At 44.8% G+C, this 21,887-nt stretch overlaps 1 protein-coding gene across 2 annotated transcripts; it reads right to left on the bottom strand.

Moving 5' to 3' along the window:
* Positions 1-1,179: 1,179 nt before the first annotated feature.
* pdgfab (platelet-derived growth factor alpha polypeptide b) lies at positions 1,180-19,639 on the bottom strand. Of its 2 annotated transcripts, XR_014276263.1 has the most exons (7): positions 18,926-19,639; positions 17,810-17,906; positions 14,053-14,196; positions 12,664-12,854; positions 4,776-4,902; positions 4,097-4,225; positions 1,180-3,377 (listed from the first exon to the last, which is right to left on the bottom strand). XR_014276263.1 is itself a non-coding variant. In XM_082529601.1 (6 exons), the coding sequence occupies exons 1-6, from the start codon at positions 18,983-18,985 to the stop codon at positions 3,364-3,366; spliced, it is 633 nt and encodes a 210-aa protein (XP_082385727.1). In that variant the 5' UTR covers positions 18,986-19,639; the 3' UTR covers positions 1,180-3,363. The 2 variants fall into 2 exon arrangements, 1 of the variants encoding a protein (XP_082385727.1); XM_082529601.1 differs by lacking the exon at positions 4,097-4,225.
* Positions 19,640-21,887: the final 2,248 nt, after the last annotated feature.

Genomic DNA, 21,887 nt, shown 5'->3' with positions numbered 1-21,887 from the left:
TACAGTAAAAACAAAAAAGGGAAAGCCGCGAAAGCTTCAAAATTTATCAATAACAGCATCCTCATATGAGCCCTGAATCCTAAACTCTGACCCTGTGTAGTCGAACGACACTTAGCTCTCTATGAGGGCTGAAATTCCAGTGCAGCATGTTTCACACTGAGACACCTCCTTTGCATTGTTTTAGTACATACACAATCACACACACATTTTGCCAGGCTCGCTCTCTCAAACACTTTCACACACTCACAGACATAAAGCTCATTCATCAGCCCTCTGCTCACCTTACCTACCCCCATGTGTCCCTCTGGTATTACTTATAAAGCATGTCCCCTTAAGTGTCGCCCCGTCTGCCCGTTCAGGCTGTGGTGCCGATTACCCCCATCCTGAGCCCACCTAAACCCCTCTTTTCATCCTTTTTTTTCCACCCCATCCCATTGCACTCTTACTCATCAGGGTTTTCCCACTCCTCCTTCTTTTCTCAGCATGACATATTGTTTTCTTTGCCTTGCAAGGCGACTACACTGCACACGCTATTCTAAATCCTTACTTTGGCCCTCCCCTCATTTTTGTGAATAAAGCTGTGCATGTCAGGTTAAAAACAATAAAATCAATCAAACCTCTGCTCCTCCTTTTATCTTTGCTTTATTGACTTTATCCCCTATTCTACGGGGTAGCCAAGCTGCTGTCTCTCTGATCCTGTGTCTCTTTCATGTTGTGCCTTTCTTTATCTCATTCCCCTCCTGCGGTAATAAGCAGGGTATATGGCTGGGAAGTGCAAAGCAGAAGGGCTTTCATGTCCCTTAGCCCGGGGATTATGGTGAGCTGCTCAGGGGAAAAGTAATAAAGCCCCCCAGAACCTACCGTCTGCTACCGGTGGATCCTGGAATAAAGCCCGGCTCCTGCTCGGCCTGCAAGCCGGTAAAAGCTCACATTTCCTGTAACAACACCACCTTCACATCAAGCTTATGTTATGCCAACTACGGCAGTACCAACATAAGAACACTTCACTCTTCTGATCTTGCATAATCTGTACATATTTTTACTGCCTTCACATAGCAAGCGCATGCTTCACTTTCCTTCCCCTTCATGTCCATTTGTTTGTCTTTACGCCGTCTACATTTATCCTAAAAACTCATCCTTGAGACACAAGGTGCAATTAACAGGACATCCAGTGAAGAATTTCATGAGCAGAAATATATTTATTGTTAATAACATAAATATATAAATTATGATTATTGCTATGTTTATCCAATGAAAGCTCAAAAGGAAAGTAATAAAAGGCTTTGCAATAGCATAACAGCATTGTGGTGGACTGCAATCAAATTGCTCTATGCATGGTCCCTGATTCACTGAGAACACTATCTTATATTGATGCAACTGTGATTGAGAATACCGGTGAAACATCAGCCTTACAAAATATGGCACCAGTCAGCAGGTGCGCTGTGTGTGTGTGTGTGATATGTAGCCCACAGTTCAGCAGTAGCTGTTTCTGCCATGTTTCAGTCAAGCTCTTCTCACTTGAATTGCTTTTCATTGCACTGTGACTCACTCTCATGCCTTTGTCCGCTAGAAGAATCTCAGTCATATTTCCGTATTTCGACACAGGCTGAAAAAGGAACGTTTTCGCGTAAGCCCCAGGCCTTGCCGCACATTCATCACTATCATAGGAACTGGTAAGGAAGTAATTGTTTGTTCCTTTGGGGCACGAGTTCAGGCTAGCACCGCGCTGTTTTCAAGCCACCTCAGATCATTTGTCCTGACGGAGGAGAGCTGCATAAAGTGTGAGTCCCTTCACAGGAGTGGAGTAATCTGAGATCTGTTCTCTTGTCAACAGAGGAGTAAAGCCTGACCAAACAAGGAGCCCATTCATCCACTTGTCGATTTGCTTTGCACTTTCATTCAGTCTTTAAGATGGACTTTGCTCTTCAAAGGCACAACATGTGTGCTTATGTAGCAGACCAGGCGCGTATCTTCCTTATCAGCGCTGGACTGAAATGGGTGAGAGAGAGAAAAAAAACCAAAAAAAACAAAAAACAAAAGAATAGCCTCTCGTAGCAGAGAAATTGTGCATAAGCACACACACATATACAGCCTATGAATATGCTCTAGTTTAGACATGCTAGTGCACTTTTTGTGCACTCATGTGATTGGCAGACACTGATTTGCTGAATGCATGTTTGTGGTAAATATTGCCTAAAGGATAGGGCAGGGCGTGTCACTGCCTTAGCATATGCCACAGTGCGTACGCACACACACACCTGGGCTGTTTTATCCCCATCTTTTATCCTGTTCACAGCTGTGACACACGCACACACACGCACGCACGCACGCACGCGCCTACTTTCACCCCTGACCTAATTTTTTTGCCCGCCCCCGCCCCGCCCAGATGGATTAAATATAGACATTCAAGAACAACAAAAAGAAAACATAATTCCCGCTTGGATATAAGTATGCATAATATATTTCATAACAAAAATAAAGCATCTTCCTGTACTGACTCTCAAAAACTCCTCCTCACACATGTATCCAAACCATATACAAGACTGGACATCAGATATACTGTAATATAATAAGAAACATGGCTGACAAGAAAACAAAATTACACTGAGATTGTGATACTGATGGTTGCAAAGAACCAGACCTACTGCAAAAACATGATGAAACATCTTTCGTTTGTTTTTTTCTTTCATAATGGAAAGCAAACATCCACACATAAATAGCTTGCAAGAAGAACGACTACTTTCTTTTCAAATTGAACTGTACATAGCAGGTGGGCAAAGTCACAACCAGAGGTCTCGGAGCAAACATCTGTCAACTCAAAGTGTTTGATGCTCCAGAAAGAGTCTCTTTCATTCCATCATTTTTTCCCTATATCCCTCTGTCTTTTTTCCTGTGAATGCAAGACTCATTTAAGCAGGTCAGAGTACTTGTGTTAAATCGGAGCACTTGATTTTCATCGAGATGTGGTCCAACTGTTCAACAGCTGTTCAACTGTCGCCCAGTCAAAATGTCCATCACCGATCGATCCCTTTCATCGTCTCCCTTTGGCCTTTTTCCTGGCCTGCCCAAGATCCGCAGCATCCTCTCTTTTCTTCTTAATCAGCCATTTAGGTAAGTGGCTTACCGCAGAGAAAGTCACCGGCTGTTTTCTTTTTCAAAAGCACCTTTGGTATCTCAGTTGTTTTTATCTGCTGTCTCTTTTTCAGTCTGACATCTTTACAGAAAAGTTTGGGGTTTATTTTGTTTTGTTTTTTTGAGACGAAGGTTGCACGGCAGCGGGGAAGAGGACAGAGCAGGTGTCATTTTTGGAGGCCTCCTCTATTTAGGCACCTCCCACGCTGAAGTCCCTTGTTCTGATTGGTCTCACCTCACATCCACTGTGGGAGAGAGAGAGAGAGGGGAAGGGTGAGATTAGAATCACAGGTTTACAAAAACAATACATGTTTGTTTTTAAGTTTGATTTTTTAAAATCAGGAAAAAGATATCCAACTAGATTACTGGATTTAGAGCCCAATTTAACCAGTTTGTTCATGCATTTCAAACACTGCTCAAACAAGATCTGCAGTGTTCTGAATTACCTTTCTCCATATTTCAAAGACAGCGCTCAGACCAGACATCATGTCCAGTCAAAATACAGCGTGTGTGTTATTTTGGTTATGTTTGGTGTTTTTGCTTGTGTGCGTGTGGCTGAAGTAAAGGACAGAATGAGGAAAATCACAAATACTGGTCTCATTTTTTTTTTTTTTTTTTTTTTTTTTTTAGAGGGTGATGATATGATAGGGTGAAAGACAATAAAAGAAAACTCAGGAGTGATTTCTAGAAAGTGAAGCAAAACAAACAGTTGCTTTACTGTACAATGAAATGACATCATGCAAGCACAAAACACAGCAGATAAAAGCAGTGTGCATGCTCAGCAGGCCACAAGCTCAACATGCAGCATTGAGGACAGCACGGAGGATGACACTCCTTAGTTCCTCCTCTTTTCACACTGATTGGCTGTGATGTTATTGGGTGATTGGCAGGGCCCTTTCTTTGCACCTGATTGGGCCAGTGCACTGCCGAAAGGTGATTAAAGGCTGCAGTTCTTAAGTCCTACCTGTTCGCTTCAGAGCTCTCCAGTGGACTTTGGGTAATGAGTGCAACTTTTTGTTTTAAGTCACCAATAATCCCTTGGTGCGTCTTAGCTTTTTAGGTTTCCTTTTTTTACCTTTGGCCCTACGGTGGCCTGAAAACACAAAAGTCAGGGAGGGTGGATAGGAAGGAGGGTTACAAGCGAGAAGCAGGGGTTTATAATACAGAGAGCCACAACAGCCCGGGGACAGAAGCAGAGAGTGCAAAGATTTAACACTATAAATTCTTGAGATGCCTTATCAGCACACATTACAGCGCTTATCTGCTCCCAAGGAGAAAAGAGGCCTCAGATCAAGGCACCGGCGGTTTACCTGCTGTCATGCCAAGCAGCCCTTTGGACACCCTCTCTTAACACACAAGTACACATACACGCACACATCCTCATCTTACAAGGCACGAGCACACAAGCTTTACAGTTTTGCAATAGTGAGCCGCTTCATGGGTTCGTTTGGGGCAATCACAGAGAAAAGAAAAAAAAAAAAGGGTCATCCAGTGCAAAGCCATGGAGACAAACAGAGAGAAGACCATCAGACCGATATGAGGAAGACGGGAAAGTAGAATGCACGATCAGGAAGAGGGGTCGGTTTCTGCAATCAAACTCAGCTTCTAAGTGCTTTTTTGCAAAGAAGCAAAGCTTCATTTACCTGCTTCTGGATCCGAGGGCTCTACCGCGTGATGATGTGATGTGCATACACACTCCAGGTGGTCTTCTAATCGCACAAAGACTTCTTTCAACTTGGGTCTCCTCCTCACATACTCCACCTTGGCTACCTGAAGAGAGGAAGAGGGAAAAGGTTAGCTACAGACCCTGCTTCAGCAACATCATTACTCTTCTGTGTGCCTCGGAGAATGCACACACTCATTGCCCATCTGCTAATATCAAGAGGCGTAGCTCTGTGACTGATGACACATCCATAAATCGATTCACAGAAAGAAAAAAAAAAAAAAAAAAAAAAAACATTGTCTTGCTGTGTTTGAAGTGTGACAGCAGCATTCCCCTGAGGATGATTCATTGACTTCCACTAGTCGTGTGCTCATATAGACTCTTGATCAGGTGTTTAAAAGAGTGGAGTGTATGACCTTGTCCAAGCAAGCTCAAACAAGGAGGAAAGGGATGGAGGGTGGTGGTGGGAGGGGGCGTGAGCATTGTAGGCCCTCAAGCGCAGGAAAGAGTTTACTCTGGTAGAAGAGAAGAAGCTAGGAGCATCCACATCCAGACAGACACACGCCTAAAGTCATTCACCTTGTCATAACACGTTTGGAGGCATTTCTTTGTGGGTTAGGGAAAGTGTTGCTTAGCATGCATTAAAGAAATACTAGGTGTAATCTAAGCAGAAAAAGTAAACCTTCCCATCAAGCAAACACAAGAAGCAATGCAGGAATTCCAAAGCAGGTAACACCCACTTACTTTAAGCCTTAGACCTCTATTTCTCACCCGACTGCCAGCAACAAAAACAATTGCCTGTCGGCAGTTCATGAAGACGCTGTATTGATTAAAGCTTAAATGAAAGCTGAACGGAAAGGGTTGTGTTTAGATTACGATGATCTTATTGTGTAACTCAGGGGAGGTGGCTGCATGCTTTTTCATTCTCTGATCTGAGTGCCAAGGGCACAGAAACCTCCCCATCCACCGCCCGAGGGGCCCGGGGGCCACATGGAAACAATATCCTCAGCTTCAACCATCTTAGTTGCTGCACGAGAAGGGATATTGGGCAAAATCTCCCAGCGCTCTCAAGCGATATGAACAACACAGTTTTTCAGTCAGCACAGGGATCATTTGCACGCAGACAAGGCGCAAAACCTTTTCTTACCCACGGTGGCGTACTGCCAAGGCTGCCTGTCGGTGTCAAGTTAGTCATGCAAACTAATAAACATACAAGTCCCTGTATGATAAAAGAAAGTATAATGCTGACATTCACACAGAGAGGCCAGCTTCATGTTGGTGCTACAACTGTGGCTCGGAGTCGATGGTCATCAGGTGAGACTAAAACCGAGGCAGAAAGAAGTGAAAGACGAGGAGCTTCACCGGTCTCTCCTGTGCAACAGTTTCTTACGAGTAAAGAAAGGGAGTGAAAGGAGGGCGAGCGAGCACAAGAGGTATGCAGTGAGCAAACAACGGACAATGGCGTCTGGGCTAGTGGCGGTGGTGTATTTTCTATCGTCAGGCCCCGAGAAAGAGAGCAGGTGAAAGGCCGAGAGAAGAGAAGAAGATGGAGTTTTAAAAAAAGAAAAAAAAAAAGTGAACCATCACTCCCGTGTGTGTGTGTGTGTGTGTGTGTGTGTGTGTGTAAGCAGAGGGGGTCATTTAAGGCAGTGAGACGGACGGCTCGCTGTGATCATGACTCGCATGAGATGACATTCATGCGTTACCTATTAACGCTTAGATCCTGGGTTGCCCACTGAGAAACAAAGTTTACTACACTAACACCGAGGGGACAGACAGCTAGAGAAGTTATCAAGGCTTATTGTTATCTACCAAAAGTGAAGCAGCATCGCCGTTTCCCAGAAAACTTGCTAATATTTAATCAGATTATCTAACTGAAAAACAGGGAGCTAAGGGGAATGTCGGAATACTTCAGAAGAAGTCTGTAGGAAGCAAAAATAAAGAAACCGCCACATCTGACATTTACTGCTGATCCTAGTAACACACACACACACACACACACACACACACCTAAACAAACAGCTATTGACTGAAGGATAAAGCAATGGGCCCCCATGATGAGAGGCCCAGCAGTAAGCTTGTCTCCTTGCCCCTCGCACAGCAGGGTTAAAAGCACTCCCTGCAGGAGTTGGTACACACACACACACACACACACACACACACACACACACAGATTCACACACACCCAAAAAAATTTATTTTATTTTTTAAATCTAAACAAGTTTCTGTGCAACAGTTTTCCTCAAAGTGCATGTGCTCTGACCAGTAAGTTGACGCTTTCTCTTTCAATTTCTGCCTCGCTTCCTGTTTCCTATGTTATGGGGAACCGTTAATGCTGTCGTGGAAGGAACCATTGTTCCCTTTTTTTTTCTTAACTATTTTTTCCACTTGGCTTTCATATTTACTTCTGTCATATTTTTTAAGCACTTCTTAACCTTCATACAAAGATCACCGGCTTCCTATCTGGCACAGAATCAATCACTTTCCAAATAAAACATACATCAGAAAGAGACCCCCATGCTATGACAAGGGGCCCCACACTCTCTTTGTATAAATCAAGCTCCTCTAAACTCCCTGGAAAGCCAGGGCCCTGAGAAAAAGTCCCCTGAGTCGCTGTGGAATGATATCCGATGCAGAGGGTTGGGGTGAGGCCGGGGGCTCTGGGAAGTGCACCCCCGTGGTTTGTCCCCAGTGTCTCCGCAGCCTTACTTGTGAATGCAGTCGTCCCAGTCGAGTTAATTGGGAATTCCCTGAGTGCACGGCACTGATGAGAGCATGATGGAGGGGAAAGTTTTACTCCGGCCTTCCAAGGAAAACACAGCGAGGATGTAGATGTGCACCGCAGGCCATCATGAACTGGAACAGCGACAGAACTGAGCAAAAATAAATAAAAATGTATGTGTGCTCTTGGAGAATGGAGGGTGGAAAGAGGCAGGATTGGGTGGCAAGTCATCTGTTAAGACGGAAATTAGGCAAGAGCGGCCTGACAAAAAGGAACCTTTGCTGGGGGTGCCACAACTGTGAGGCTTCTTGTACTTACAACTTTGTGTCTGTCTGTGTCCTGAGATCAAAAAGAAAGGGAAAAAAAGCCAGAAGACAAGTATGAAAACTGAACTTTAGACAAAGACTGCCAAGATAATCTGCTGCTGCTCACACAGACACAAACTTTGGATAATGGGTGAAAGAGCTTATCACAGGCTGTGTGTGAAGAAGAGAGGAAGCAAGGAGGACATTTATCACATCTCTCGCAGGTCTGCAACACTTCAGGGTACACCACTGTCGTGTAGCCACACACATACGTCTCCAGATGTGCACATCTATCTTCCCCAGACCGCATCACGTACCTCTCCTGCACAACTATCATGCAATATCAAATATCAAAGAATCTGAAGATGTGTATAATCTTTGTTTTTGGGGGGTTGTTTTTTTTTTTTTTTAAGTGAACAACAGAACAGAGTTAGAGACATTACTGAGAGGAGAAAACGAGGTTTTAATGAGAGAGAGCAAATGAGATAAAGTAAATGGCAGAGGGGTCAAATTAGAGAGCGGGGATGGCTCGGATTCAGGAAAGAGACAGAAAGAGCAAGGAGGGAGTGAACAACTATTTGACTGAACAGACAATCAGACTCCAAGACTGAAAAGGGAAGGTGGAGGGGCAGTTCTGTATTGAGAGGAGATGTGGAGGGGGAGGATGAAGTCTTTAGGGAAGAGCAAAGCAGGGGAGGATTGAAGAAAAATACAGAAATGAAGTAAAATGTGATTAAAATATGGTTTTTCCTGTTCGGACTGATGCATTCCAGCCGGTGCAGCAGAGGCCAAACTTTCCATCTTGGAGCTTCGTGAGGACACTCCCATTGGTCTGTCACGACCTGCCCCGCAACCCCCGCCATATACACCACAAACACGCTTGTGCGCACACAAACTCTCTCACCCTTCCTTTGTCTAGCGGAGCTAAGTGAATCAAAGGGAAAATAATTCACAGCTGCAGAAGACTTCAAAACCAGGAGGCCCCTCGTTCTCCATCTGCACCCCTACCCTTCAGATGATCATAAATCATTCTCACTGTATCACCGTCACGACGCCTTTTATTTATGAAACACCCCGTAAGTCAGGGTCCCACACAACCGCGGGGCTAGAGCTACTGCTTTACCCCCCAAAACCAAACACCCGGATGTGACCTACTGTTGCTGAGGTAACTGTCAGTACGTATGTTGTGTGTTTGTGCGTAAAGGTCGGGGTCGGGGCCGGCGCAGCGAGATGTGTGGACCCCCACACTCAGCACTGTGGCTTTATCTGCCTGGCCTCTGTCAGCCTCCACTTTGATCCAGTAGCCATCAACACTTCATTACTCTGCAGCCCGTCTTCCTCTTTGCACAAACGGTCTTGTCCCTACTCTGCAGTTGGTGAGCTTACATCGCTTAGCATGGAGTGCTCATGCTATTCACACACACACACACACACACACACACACACACCCCTTGGGTTTACACAGATGTGCTGATGACCCTCAACAACCTCTGCAAAATACCTGTACATCAAAGGTGACTGAAAGCCTCGAGCTACTGAACCAAACCAAGACTGAGATGAACTGAACTGAATGAACAGTTTATTAGACTAAGGCCCTATTTTCTATAGTGGGATTTAAAAATGTGCCAGGACATGTATATACAGCCCCAATTTTTCAGTTTCACAACTCACAATTTCCTCCTGTGCATGCATTAAAAATCTACAACTTCTGATTTGCTTGCTTTAAGAAAAGGTTTTCCTTTGTTTTTTCAAAAAGGCATAGTTGTCCATGTTTATGGGGAATGCAGTATACTGCAAAAGCCTTAAGAGCTGATGAGTGACAGGTTGAATGACAGCTCTGTTCTTTGCCTCCGCCACAGCCTGTTTGCAGTCGTATTTCTGCATGTATGTACACACAAACACAGACGCGCAAAAGAATTTAAAAGCGCACGTCTTTCCACGCAGTTTGTATCCCTTTTCCTGTCGAATCCCGCCTGCTTCAAAATCACCTGTTTTATGAGTGAGTGCGTCTGCAGACACTCGGAGCCAAAAGCGCTGAGAAAACCATCAGAAATACCGGACACAGCTGCAGCCGTCAGCCAGCAGAGACAGACAAACACAAAGAGGATGAACTGAGGGAATACAGGAGAGAGGAGATGAAGACAAAAATAGAAACTTGGAAGTGTTTTGTGCCAGCGATAAATAAATTTGGGCATGTTTATATTTTGAGCTATCCATGCCATGTCAAGATTATAACAAGTTTAAGAACTCTGTGGCACAAAATCAGCAGCATGCTGGCCAAGAGGTTTCTTGGCAGCCTTCTGCTGATAAAACACCACAAAGAAAAGACAAATGAGAACTCTGAATAGAAAAGAAATGCGAGAGCCAAGATGCCGGGATAAAGAGAGTGATTATGGTGTCACTGAAAGTGCAAGAGGAGGCGGGGTGCAGGAATAGGTAAAGGAATGCTGGGATGTAAATACATGAAAACATAATAACATTAGCTCATTAGAAACTGTTTACCTCTCTTTGTTTCTCTTTCTGTTTCTCTTTCCACCTTCCTCACTTGATCTCTTTTACGGACACTGAACCATCTCTAAAAGCCTGCCACGTCGCTTATCTTTACACCTCTCACTTTTAGTGTGTTCTCTTCCATGCCAAGGCATGCAGACAACACAAAACAAGTGTGTAAACGAAATTGACACGTACAAGGTCCCAGAGGCTGACTTATCTCGATGAAGGAGTAAAGTGCAAAATGCAAAAGAGTGAGTGAATGGGCAAAACCAAGAGAAAAGAAAAGAAAAGATGAATTTAGAATATGGCCCTGTTTCCCCCCCTCAGGTTAGTTGGCTCTTTTCTTTTTTTTTTTTTATTACCCCATCACAGGGCAGGGCAGCCTTCTACAGAACGGGGCCTGCACAGACCCGCTTGCTTCTTTTGGGTCCACAGCATGAAAAAGGAATAAGGGAAAGAAAGAGAGAAGGGGGGAAAAAAATAAATAAAGGTGTATTTGGACAAATGCAAAGTGTCATGAGATGGAAAGAAACACCGCAAATGTGTTCTTTTCCCATCCTTGCTTTGGAGGAAAAAGAAAAAAAAAAAAACAAGCCAGGCCAACGGTAGACGAACAACATTTTTAGTTTTCTAATAAATGAAGGCAGACACACAAATTGAACCCCTATTCAGACAGAGGACACACAGGAAAAAAAAAGAAGGAAAAAAAAACCAACTTGGCATGAGACAATGTTTCTCACGCACAATGCGATGAATGTCTCCTGACCGGAGCCCTGACGGATGACCTTTACAGGGATACGACGCTTCTCAGACGCCCTCCCGCACCAGAGGCTGGAACCACATGGAAAAACTGACCCCCTTGAAACCCGTTCCACCATGCCTGAAGGTCCCTCAAGTCAGTGGGCTCATTTTGCCCTTTGTGTCAAGATGGGGTGGGGCGGAGTGGGGGTGGGGGGGTTGACAAAGTTGCATGGATCACTGCATTCCAGGAATAGCTGAATCAAGCCTTATAGTGTCCTCCATGCTGTTGTCAGTCTCTCTCCATCCCTCATCGCTGTGATCACAGACAGTGCTCCCATTGAGGTCTGGCAGACGGAGAGACAGATGAGCTTGCATGCAGACAGACAGAGCTGTGCTGTACATCAGAGCTCCACTCTCCTTCCACGCTATGAGTCAGCAGGTCTTACCATAAACTCTGTGCCCTGGGTGCAATGGCTTCTGCCCTACAGTGACCGTCTTGCCAGAGCTGCCTCACCCTCCCTGCACCATAAGTACACGAGGAGATCCTCCTATTAATACTGAAATCTGCATGGCCTGTGCCAGGGTGCCAAAGGGGAAAGAGGGGGCAAGCCCAAGATTGATATTTGTTTTATTACCTATTCCTCTGCTGGTCTATCAACGCGGCATCTTTAAAGTCCTGCAAAAGGACCAGGAGACAAAGCAATGTACCAGCGAGGGCAGCTGGGCAAGATCAGAATTGGAGAAGAAACAATAGAGCGCGAAGATGAGTGTGCAGTCAGACTGTTCCAGGCTACCCTGTTTATTCCCTGGTTGTCTCTTACTTACAGAACAGACCACATAACTCCCATACCTCCAAACAGAGCTATGCTCAGGCTAACAGGCTGAAGTGTAAATACGTCAAAAATACATCTCCCGCTCCAGCCGCTGAGTCTCTCCTCTGATCCTGAACAGGACATGTTTTCAAGCAACCATTGCCAAAGAGTCTCTGAGAACAGTGCAACCCCTTCTCTCATCCTCTTTGTCACCCTGTCTTCTCTGGGCTTACTGTTTCCCGAAAGGTCCAAACAGAGAAGACAGGAGAGGTGTACTTGTGCAATAGTGAGAGACAGATACTTTCTAGATACAAGACTCCATCTCTGTCTCTTAGCCTGTCTTACATCTGCCAGGAGCATCCCTCTTGGGTCATTCCTTCAACAGATGTCATGGTTCCAAGTGCCAACAGCCCCATCTCCTCCTCTTCCTTCCTTCCACCGTCCTGTCACAGCCAACCCAGGGCCTCTCACCAAACATGAGAAGAGAGGGTGGTGATCGATAAAAAAAAAAAATGAAGGATAGAGGGAAGGAATGGAAGCAGCAGGTTAGGTTAGGTGGCCAATTCTGGAACCGTGAGGAGGAGGGTTGCAAAGAAAATAGGGAGTAAAGTGTGGAACAAGTATCCAGAAAAACATATTAGCCCAATTTTGCCTCCCTGTTTTACTTACCTGCAGAGAGGAAAAGTGGTGAATGGATGTGGAAGCAAGTGTGTTTGCACTGAGCGGGTGACTGGGTTTAATATGATGCAGTCATGGATTTATGCAAACAACCTATGCTGTAGGCGTGCGTCTTACCTTAACGGTGCGGTGGTGTTTGCGGGAAGGGTGACAGCGCATGTTGCTGGTGTTGCAGCAGCCCGTGCAGCGCTTCACCTCCACACAAGGCGGCCATATCAGGAAGTTGGCAGACGTGGGATCCACCTGGCTCCTGGGGATCTCGTAGATCACCGTCCGTGTCTTGCAGACTGCTGGAACTGCCTCCTCTACTGTAACAGAGACGAGCGAGAGGGGGGAGAGAGGGAAAGTCGAGTTAATGACTTTGGTCTGCGCCGGCATTTGTTATCATCTTTTCCATCTCGATGTACTGTTGTAATCTGTCCTGTTCGCTCACAGCTGCTTCATGCATTCTTTCGCTGCTCGTTATTTGATGAGTCATTTGATGTGGGAGCTGTTTGTCTAGGCTAAGATCACACCCAACCCCATTTAAGGCTGTTAAGAAGACAAGCTATCCAAAAAAAACAAAACACAAAGCTGATCTCATATCAGCTAAGAAGCTTGGGACTCGATGAGACATTAAAATAGTAGTCTTTTGTTCAGAGAACCCGGTGGAGTTAATGCAGCGTGACAAGGCCAGAAACCTCACGTGCACCGGTGGGAAATCTAATAATGGCCTTTGACCCCGCTGGCTGTAATGAAGACTTTAAGTATTCATAGCAGATTTAATGCTCCGAGAGGCACTTAAACCTAAAGACTTGATAGAGTGTGTACAGTAAGATGCCATTATGTCGTAAAGATGATATGTGCATCATGTGGAGACAGCTGCCACAATGGTAAACAGTACATTACACTTATGATATATATGAAATACAACCAACCACATTATCCTGTGTGGCTTTAAATGCTGTGCCACTTAGGGTATAGAGTCTTAATGCACACGCATCACACGGTGTTCTACACGCCTCTATCAGATATCGTACCGCGTGGCGTTTTATGAAGAAATCTGACTGAGAGCCCAGACGAGCTGCAACTTGAGCCCTGAATGCCTGGAATTTCCACGCTCAAGGATATATTTCTCTCCTGACGCGTGTGCCTTAGATCTGTGAGCCTCCGGCCAATTACAAGGCTTCGTGTCAGACGGCCTCGTCAACCTCGCGCACCAGTCTCGTTTCTCATGATTCCTTGATTGCAGTAAATACCGAGTAGACGTCTTCATTAGGGTTCCCTTTTATCCACAAAAAGGCAACATAAAAGCCACTAACCATTAGCTTTGTTTGAAATTAGTGTAAAGTGATCAGTTTCATCTCCTGGGAACTCGTGTCGGGGGTGATATTTAAGACGCGGGTTATTTTTAGGGCGTCTTTACACTGTAATCTTATGTGCCAGAGTGTGATGCAGGCTATATGGTGTAAAAAGTAATCATGATGCAACCTCTGAGTTGAGCACGTTGTACTCTGTCGGCCTTACCAATGCTCCTCTTGCGTCGGCTGTGCAGCTGGGAGCTCTTCAGGTCACCGTAGTAACCATAATGATGAGAGGAGTTCTTGTGGTGGTTTGGTTGCTTGTGGTGCATGTGGTGCTTGGGCTCCTCAATAACATTGTTTCCCGTACCTCAACAAAAAAGAAGGCCGCCATGTTAATAATGTCACAAAGAGAATAAAAGCAAAACACAAACACACACAAAGCTTATTCAGCCAATAAACCAGCTATGAGTTGCAGCTTTAACAATGCTGAATGGCTGCGATGGGTGGCTTGGTAGACCTCAGGAAAAGCCGGCATGCGATCGGCCGTTGATGTTTTTATATACCCGATCCACAACAAATTGTGCGTTGGTTAGTCACACAACCATAATAAGATGGTAACTTCTGACTGGTTTCTCAGGGCCTATAGTTCCCTTCAACATGCTGGTGGGCAGGAGGGCAGAGTGACTGCTGGTGAGGTCACAAACTGAGGTAAACAGTCCAGAGGACACAGGGTGCAGGCAGGAGGCCCATTTTTACACACAGCTCTGCATAATTGTAAAGCTCTGTGTGTCAGCCTCACTCACTCATTTGGCAGGAACTTTCCACACACGCATGAAGTAGCTAGACACAGGTGAGTCAGCACGCTCCCTCAAAAACAACCAGCTTTCACAGACACACGCGGGGGGGACTAAAGTGGTCATTTGACAGGTGGTACTCAGCCACCATTATTCCTGCCCTAATTAGCGGTTTGGTGTCTCTCATTTGCCTGAAAATGTTTGCTTTTTCAATCATTTAGTGGCTTGGAAAAGTACATGTTTTGTTATGCTAGCTCCTCAAAGTTCTCTAACCTCAGGTCAATGTAGCCAGTTTTTTTTTCCACATTCATGGTCATCTGATAAAGCTTGCTTGTTTTGGTCCCCACCCAGGATATAAGGTGCACTGCAGAAAAGTACCAGAGCAGCAATAAAATGATAACACTTCCCTGCAGGATACTGCCCTTTCTAAGAGAGCAGAGTCTGAGAGTGTTTGCCAAGTGGGTGGGTCCTACCTGTCTGTAGGCACAGCACAAATGCTTCACCTGGCTAACACACTCCTATGCATGTACACTTAACAGAAACACATAGCGACAGTTACACAAACTCTTATTATTATTCAGCATGGCAGCCTAAAACCCAATGTACACCGGCACAACAAAGCTTACCCACAGGCAAACACATTCCACCCCCTGAGCCGCTTTGTGATCTGACCAGAGTCATCTAAAGGGATTTCCTCTATCTATATAAAGTCCCTCTTCAGGATTGGTTGTTTATTTGCTTCTTGATGCTGTCTTTTTCCACATTTGTCAACTTTCGGTCTCAGTGTAGTCTCTTTAGTGAGTAGTCAAAGGAACTTGTCGTGCGCTCAGTCAGACAGGGAGTGAGTGCACAACACCTACCTACCTCTGACTGGACGTCTAACTAACAATCTTTATACAAGGTCACTCAGGCTGTGCTCAGTTTACCCCTGTCCTCATTTCAGGAGTGAAGAAGAATGTGACACTGTTGGCCACCCAGATTTTCAAAATCTGATGTGGAAAAGGGAGATGTGACAGACTCTTAAGTCCCCCCGCTCCTTATTTTCAGCATCACTGGGTAATCCTTTATGCTTAATGGAAAAAAGACAGAAAATGTTGGTAAGAAGGGAAAAATAAGGACGGGCAGAATAAGAAAGGAGTCAGCACCAGGGGGGTGAGGGGTTTGCTCCACTGCTGATTCCAGGTGACTAAGAAGCAACAGCACCCCCAGAATGTTGTCAAACTGAGACAAGAGAAAAGAAACCATGAAGGAGACTATCTCATGCCTTGAAGGCAAATTACTCCCTCCTTTTACCCCTCCTCCTCTCCTCCTCTCCTTTGTCCCTCTGCTTATTTAAATAGCTAGCACTCTATTGACTCATCGCAATAAGTGACCCCCATAATTCTCTCTCTGTGCCGTTCTTCCTTGATTTGTTATTTGAGAGCATCTACATGGTTGAGTTGACAAAGCATTCGTTTAGGTCACAAGGGCAGCATGCCCCCTCTGTGGGTGCAAGAGCAGGTAGAGAGTACACAAACGTTGTTTTTGCAGATTTGCGGGTAGTCCTGGTGTACAGGGCGTAAACTGTCAGCTTTTCAGAAACAAAGCGGGTTGCACAACTACTGCAGTCTTTCTACAGAAAGTGAGAATACAACCTCCGGATTCCTGTTCTCTCCTCCACCTCTGCCCCATGCTAAGAGTCAGGTTCCCTTTTCTGTCAAAGTTCTTCAGTGAAAGAGATAAGAGCAGGCAGGCAGGGGGCCACCTCAGGAGGGAAGAGAGGAGCAGAGAGGAGAGGAGCACCTCAGGGGCCAGACGGCCATCTGCAGGCTCCAACAGGGTCATCTCATCTGTCAGTCAGAGCTAAAGACACCATCCTCCCGAAAGCAAATGCAGGCCAAGATGAGCAAAGCAGCACTAAATGAAACATTCATCCTGACAGGCAGATTTATTTTAACTCTTGATCATTACAATACAGTTCTTTGTTGAAATATTCCAGGTGCAATGTGTTGCATACCCTTTCAGATGCTTCTCTTTCTCCCTCCCTGTTTAATATGCTACAACATTTGCTATATATTGCAACAAAAGCTCTGAAAATATCCCTCTGGCTGGCGTCAAAAGTCTTTTAATGGGCTGACCAGGGCAGCCAAGTGGGCCTTTGGACAGATTTATGTCCTCGTATCAATGATCAGCCTACTACTGTTACCCTGAAAAACATTACTCTGCTTTCAGAAAGACATTTTAATTCAATTATAAACACCTCTCCTCATGCTAGAGGCACTCAGGGAATCTTTTCTGGGCTCGGCATAAAGAGGAGTGATCACTGTTGTGCAGTACAGGCTGGTTTGATTGTGAACTGATAACATACTAATGATGTGGGAGCGATTAGTCCTAATTAACATGTTCATCAATAAGGCAAATGCATGCTCACACAGAAGAATACTTGAGCGAACGTCCGGTCCCAGCGCTGCTCTGCTGAGTATATGGTTAAGGGTTGCTAATGAGCTATGACTGGTGAGGCAGCTTACATCATTTGGGACTGTTAAAGCAAATTTTGTAATTGCCTGTGTCCATCAACTAATCTCTATGGGTGAGAGTTTCACCCGGTAAGTTGATCTCAGAGGGTCCAAGATGACCTGGTCTCAGTGAACATTCAACCTTTGTCACACGTGCACAGTAAATGCACCTGTTGCAGTTTTATCGTGCTTGGCAGACCCCCACTGGTGCACAGATCCCTCAGCAATTTCCTGCACATGGTTATGTTTTTGAAGATTCATTTCTGGTGTGCACTGGTTTCCCGCCTGAATGGAGCTGGCAAAAATGTGCCAACACATTTCATAAACCTGTTTGTTTACGTAATTCATTAAATCTGGAATTGATTAAGTGTTGATACCAGCATACTGTCAGTGGCTTCTGGACTTAAGTTCTTTCTTAAACATCGCCATAGCCATTCGACTACAGGCTCCATAGTAATAGCCCATAGAAACTAAGCGCTGATACATTTTTTTTAAAAAAATTAAAAAAAACAAACAAAAAAAAAACACTATCTTTAGTAAATCCATGTGTTGATTTACAAAGAAAAATATATATCAGATGCTAATAAAAGGCTATTCATGATGTAATATCACATCTGAATAACCTTCAGTGCGTCAGGATTCTTAACGTAATTCATATGTATGATTCAAAGCATCAAGAAGCAGAATTTACCTCTCCAGTCGATATCCAGTAGCCGCTGGAGGTCGCTGATGCTGTGGATTTCGCTGTGGGACAGTCGGTCTATCAGCTCTTGGGGAAACTCCACTTCCTTTGGGGTGGGCGCGGGTCGAGGGTGGAGGGTGGAGGAGGAGGAGGAGGAGAACGGTCGGGGCAAAGAAATCAAACGACAAATGAAGGTTAGAAATATGTGATGGACAGCTTTACAACAGTGTGCCAACAAGCAAGCAGATTTGTCTCATTGCCACACATCACCTCATCCACGGAGGAAAAAAGCGGTCTCTTAAGAATTCTGCAGTTTAGGTAGTTCTCGTTCATTTGGAACCCAGATAACTGTAGAATAAACACTTTTATCATTAAACTTTAAAATCTGCGTTAAAAAAAGGATTAACTTTACCTATCAGCATTTAAAAAAAATAGCTGTCTTGCGATAAGAGTTGCTTGTACTATCATAAACAATATCCTCTCCGCACTCTGCACTTGTTGCGGACCTGCAGGCACCTCAAGCAGAGCAAACCGTGCGACCCGCACAGGAGCAGGGGCTAAAAATATCAGCCGGAGCGGTTCCCATGATCGCGCTCAGCCCAACCAAAACGTTTGCCCAGTTGACTCAAGCTACGAACAGATTTGGCACATAAGCCAAAAATAACTGAGATATGCATCCAAGTGCAGACGTGATGTTTGTTCAAAAGCGCACAGTCACTGATACGCTGTTGTCGAGAAAAAAAATGAAAGCACATTCACACTAATGTTTAAAATCAGAGCCTACACCACCATGTTTTTTTGAATACATCATTTATATCGGTTAAAAGTGAGTTAAAATAAAAAAAATTAAAATAAAAACTGTCTTACATAAACCCATCTGTGTGTATCCGAGCCTCAAATGGCTTAAATCAAATCTGAGAGCTCTTACTTTTGTGGTTTTCTTTATCTGGACATTAAAGCTGTGCTGCTGAATGTGTGGCTCTTGTGAGAGGGTGCAAAGGCTCTTTGGGAACTTTGCACCCTCACAAGAATAAAAAACCCCACACCACCAAGTATGACACGGGGGCCAAAGACACCGTCTATCTGACCCCACCGTGCCTCCACCAAGTTAACTAGTAACTTTACCTCAGCAGTGGCCAGCAGGTACGTCGTCCACAGCAGGATGTAGGAAAGTGTGGCTCTCATTTCCCTTTAATTTAGAATTTACTCGAATCTCAGAAAAAGTGCGAACGTGTAGGAGCCCCAGAGTCGCTCCTGGCCCCAGAGGATCCACAACCATCCCCTCTGGGAGAGAAACCCGGAGTGTCAGGCAGCTCAGCGTGCTCAGTCAAGACACCGCGCTGCACTTGCTTGAAGCTGTGAGAGGCTGGAAGTTGATTCTTGTTATTCACAGTGGATCGCGTCCTCCCGAACACACTCTGCTGCTGCGACTCGACATAGCTCCTCAAACGCAAGTGAGACAATCCCAAGAGACAAGCAGGACGCACATTGCCCTTCACTTTCTTAAAAGAAACTACAGGCTTCAAACTTGAACCCAGTTTAATATATATATATTTGGGAAAAAAATGCAATAAACCCGGCTACTTTCAAGAAAATGTCACATAGGATTCAATAGCACGACTAATTTGCTGACTTTTTTTTTTTTAGTATTTAATAGTCCTACATCAAATATTTATAATCCAAACGAGGAGAAAATCACACTGGGGAACGTTGTCCGTGCTGTGCTATCCAGAGCCTGTCTTGCAGCAGTCTGCGGAGTTCCTTGGCTGCGTGGGACTCTGGAGTGAATGGTGTCAGAGCGACTCTGAGGCTCTGGATATAGAGAGCAGCTCCGTGCCCGTTGCGCCTCCCCCCTTCCTTTGGTGATCGTGCATTTATTCAGTGAAGGGAAGCTGGTTGGCTGCTTAGATGACTTAAGACTCAAGAGCACATCCCCACCCCCTCAGTCCGTGTGTGTGTGTGTGTGTGTGTGTGTGTGTGTGCGCGCGCGCGCGCCCTTCAGTAGAGAGCCCATTCAGAGATTCAGGATGTAATCGATATTGATTATCAGTGATTAGAAAAGGGGGATGCAGGATGGAGATACTGAAGAGATACTGTTCTCATTAAATCATCTGACGGAATAAGCATGAAAACAAATGATCAGGTGAAGTTATAAATTGAATTTATCATATATCCCTCAGGATGTTTGTGATTTTCTGGGCGTAATTTAATTTAGACAAAACTGGGGGGCGGGGGGGGGGGGGGGGGGGGGGGGCAAAAATGATTATGATCATTACGGCAGTGATGGTGGTGACTCAGCCCGCCTCACTCTGAAGTTGAGTTTAAGGCAGGAAAAACAAATATTCAATGTTCAGCAATTTTATCAAAAGACAGCAAATTCCTAATGGTGATAGCAGATGATAATCTGATTATATAACGCTGGGCGTGTGTGTGTTATAATCACAACCTTTCCAGCTCCACTACACAACATGCATCATATCCTTTCACCTGTCAATCTGTTGGACACGCCCAGGAGTCTGCCGTATGTAACTCCACCCTTTTGGCCTGGTTGGCCCTTTTCCTCCTTACCTCCAGACTAGGAACAAAGACGTTAAGAAGACAGCTTAACCTTATAACTGATTACCATGCAGCATAAAGGGATATTTCCTCACTTGGATCACTGTAATGTTAAATTTAAAGAAAACAAAATACTAAGATGGTGGTTGCATTAGTAATGTGAGTTGATGCTTACTTAATTTATTTTGGTTTGGACTTTAATTGTATTTATTTGTTTGCATTTGAATATATGGGTAAAAAATCATCCATCCACTCCAGCTGCTAAATATAGCACATCATCGCTGACACCATAAACCTTTTGGAAGAGCCTTCTGGATTTTGTGTTTAGATGTGCACACCACATCCGCTGTTCTGTGAGCCAGCGCAACCAATTTCCATGTAGTTTTTTTTTCTGTATTTGTAAGATTTGAGGACACAGGAAGCTTCTACTTAAAGCAAAGGCTCACAATAGGCTGGTCCTAACTTGTTGAGAAGAAGCTGGAACCAGTGCACCAGTGCTGGGCTTCATTTTGCTTTGCTGGGAGGTCTGGGAGAAAAGCCCCAAGGGCCTGATAAAGGAGACATACCTGCAGGAGCAGAGACGCAGACAGACTGCTTGCACACACATTATCACCCAGAGGTGACAATCAGCGGGGAGGCATAGGTCAGCCGACCATGTCTGCCGACCACCTTGTCCATTTAACTGGATCAATACAGCGCGAGGCGAGCCAGAGGGCACGTTGGCTGGAAACGTTGCACAGAGAAAGCGCCGCAGCAGATGGTGGAGTAATTAATGAAACAATTTTAATAGGCCTATGAAGCTCGTGTTAAGATGGCACGGGTGCTATTAAACGAATCAAATATTTTTAAAAGAAAAGTCCCTCTGCTAAAGCAGTTTACGTGACATCTCGCTCAAACTGCATTAATCATTCATTTCTCATCTGGTGGTGCCACAAGAGAATTAAACTTTATGATTCAATGGCAACGTGACTAAGACCAGCCGGTGACAGCCGGGTTCATCCTGACTCCTGTGTGGTCATGATTACATCACACGCCAGCCTCCCAGCACCGATAGATACTCTCACTCATATTTTTGACTTTAATGACTCATGTGACTCATACATGTTTGGTTTTTTTAAGTCTACATTTGGCTTCCTTATGGGAAAGCAAGAGTCAGGTGTGAGATAACAGGACACAAAGTACAAGGGAATAGTTGTCCGTCTATCAGAACAGGTGAGTAGAAAGTGAGAATGAAGCACTGCTGTGTTTATTTTGTGTTTTGGAGACGGTTTATGGTGAGTTGAGCAAGATTAATACGGAGAACCAAAATCTGGAGTTTTGTCCCACAGATGTAGGAAGCAGATGGAGAGGATGGTACAAGTGGTGAAAGATGGATCAGGGTAAAACTCAAGCAGAACTAAGCAGACAGAGGGAGCAAAGTCTTCATGCTTTAGGGGAAAAAACAATATCAAAACAACAAGATCTGAAAATATTCTCTCATTCCTGCCCCTCCTGCATGAGCTATTTAGACATCATGTTTACTGGCAACTGA

This window comes from Aulonocara stuartgranti (genome assembly GCF_965226115.1).
Source record: "Aulonocara stuartgranti genome assembly, chromosome: 4".
NCBI classification, from domain to species: Eukaryota; Metazoa; Chordata; class Actinopteri; order Cichliformes; family Cichlidae; genus Aulonocara; species Aulonocara stuartgranti.
This window is presented reverse-complemented; position numbering and strand designations above follow the sequence as displayed.